The following is a 2,367-nucleotide window of genomic DNA, read 5'->3' on the forward strand; positions in this document are numbered from 1 at the left end:
AGTGTGTTAAAGTATATTACTTATTCCTGCATGTACAAGTGGGGACATAGGCTAATAAAGTAATATGTAATAGTGCATACAAATAGCTCACTACTGGCACACACACGCACACACACGCACCCACACACACACACACACACACACACACACACACACACACACACACAATAAAAGAAATATGCACTTAACTGAAGACAGCCCTAGAAAACAGCCTCTGAAATGTCTAATAAGCAGGTAAATCTATCAGGTAGCCTTTCTTTCTTTTCTGAAATTGACAGAAGTTATTGTTTTAATATCAAACAGAGCATAAGCAATATACTGCTTGAAGCAATGTCTGTTGTATTCTGTGATACAAAAATGCAAACATAAAACCACAGTTTTCTGATCTCTTAGATGCCTTTAATATCAAACAGTGATCAGTAAACCATAAACAAAGAAAAATAAATGAAACTTTCATTCTTTTTATTTTTTTATTTATTTATTTATCATTTGTTGACTGGGACAGTCCGACTAGGTTCCACAGAGCCTGTTTTCAGCAGAGGGCCTGGGAGAAATGCTCCAGATAACAAATAATTCTTAATTGCACTGACACCAAAAGTAAGGCATAATTTTGATGATTAGAGCTATTTATTTAAGAAAGCAGATGCTTCTTTTGTTGTGTTTGGTATTTTCTACCAACATTTAGCAGCAGCTTAAACAAACGGGTACATTTTTCTCATTCTTTAAATAAATTTGTGTCAGTGTAATCAGCTATAAAAATTTTGCAGGTTAAAATAAGGTTAGCTGTTTCTCTAAACCAAGGATAAAAAAAAGCATAGATCAAAGGGTTCAGTGCTGAATTAAAATAAGCCAGCCAGTAAAAAAATTGATAGGCAGTTAGTGGTGTAGAAACATTAAATATAACATCAGTCACTGTACCTATACAAAAAGGTAACCAACATGTTGTAAATGCGCCAACAGCTACACCTAAAGTTTTTGCAGCCTTTTTTTCTCTTTTAGCTACTCTATTATAATATGTTTCTACTCTTTCTCCTTTACCAGCTGTGTTTTCTATCATCCTAGCTTGCTTCTTTACAATCAAAAAAATGTGTGAGTACATAACCAGCATTACTATTAGTGGAACACCAAACATTATCAAGTTTAGGATTACCAGTGGCCTTTTAATTGTTATTTGACAGCTACCTTTGCATGGGAGGTCTGCAACAAATTCCTCCCGTCCATTATTGTTTGTACTTGGGTAAACTATGACTAATGTTGGAGTGATGGCCAAGACCCAGCTGAGAAATATTAAGAATCCAGCAGCTGGTACAGAAAATTTGACAGGATAAATTAAAGGATCACTAACTGCAATGTAACGATCTATAGATATAAAACAAAGATGAAAAATAGATGCCAAACTACATATGCTATCAATGCATGTGTAAAGTATGCAGAAATAATCACTAAAATACCAACAAGATTCAATGAATCTGACAGCACTAAATGGAATCACTACAAATCCCAGTAAAAAATCTACTAGTGCTAATGACATGACCAGGAAGTGAGTGGGAGAATGCAGCTGCTTGAAGTAGAAAACAGAGATGATCACCAACAGATTTCCACTGACACAGACAACTATACCAAACGTGAATGCAATATAAAGGAATATCTGCTCGAAAAAAACACGTGAGACTTTAGTGCATGATCCATTGACATTTTCGTAACATAGCTTCTCTGTTTCTGCTTCCACGTGAGAAGAATTCATTGCTGTGTCTTCTCTCACATAAACTGTATGCTTTAATAATATCCTGAAGCACGTCTGCAAACATCTGCACTAAGTTCTGTTGAAAGCAGAAGAAACTGAAATTAGAAGAGATGGTAAACATTAAAAAACATGTATATATCTTGCATCTCAAAATCCAAACAAAACTAATACTCTTTTATAGGTGTCTCGTGTCAACGGCACCTATTTATTATGAAACACATTTATGCATTATTTCAAAAGAACATGGAGCTAATTATTACATGTAAGATGATATGCATTAACTGTGAAGAAACAAAACAATAGTGAGATTCACTGCAGAATGAAGGAAGTGAAAAAATGTTTACAGATGGCAGTCAAGCAATATTATCACTAAAGTTAGTTGTATTCTTTTTTAAAAATGACTGAAGGCGTACAAATATTTATTACTGTATTCCATATTAGTGTAGCAGAATTGCCTTGCTTTGCAAACAACAATCAGGAAGACATTAAAATTGATTTCCAGTAATTATTCCATCAAGCTGGAGTAAACATCACATACAAATGTATACAGCTGATGTTCCAGTAAGTCTTTATCTGCAAGTTTGTGCCAGCATTCTTGCACTAATAAGAACCTTTCTTAAATG

At 34.3% G+C, this 2,367-nt stretch overlaps 1 protein-coding gene across 1 annotated transcript; it reads right to left on the bottom strand.

Moving 5' to 3' along the window:
* Nucleotides 1-715: 715 nt before the first annotated feature.
* Nucleotides 716-1,744, bottom strand: LOC122814444 (trace amine-associated receptor 9-like). The gene has a single exon (XM_044087024.1). The coding sequence runs from the start codon at nucleotides 1,742-1,744 to the stop codon at nucleotides 716-718; it is 1,029 nt and encodes a 342-aa protein (XP_043942959.1).
* Nucleotides 1,745-2,367: the final 623 nt, after the last annotated feature.

The sequence above is a fragment of the Protopterus annectens genome, chromosome 10.part0 (genome assembly GCF_019279795.1).
Source record: "Protopterus annectens isolate FY-2018-M chromosome 10.part0, PAN1.0, whole genome shotgun sequence".
In the NCBI taxonomy this organism is placed as follows: Eukaryota; Metazoa; Chordata; order Ceratodontiformes; family Protopteridae; genus Protopterus; species Protopterus annectens.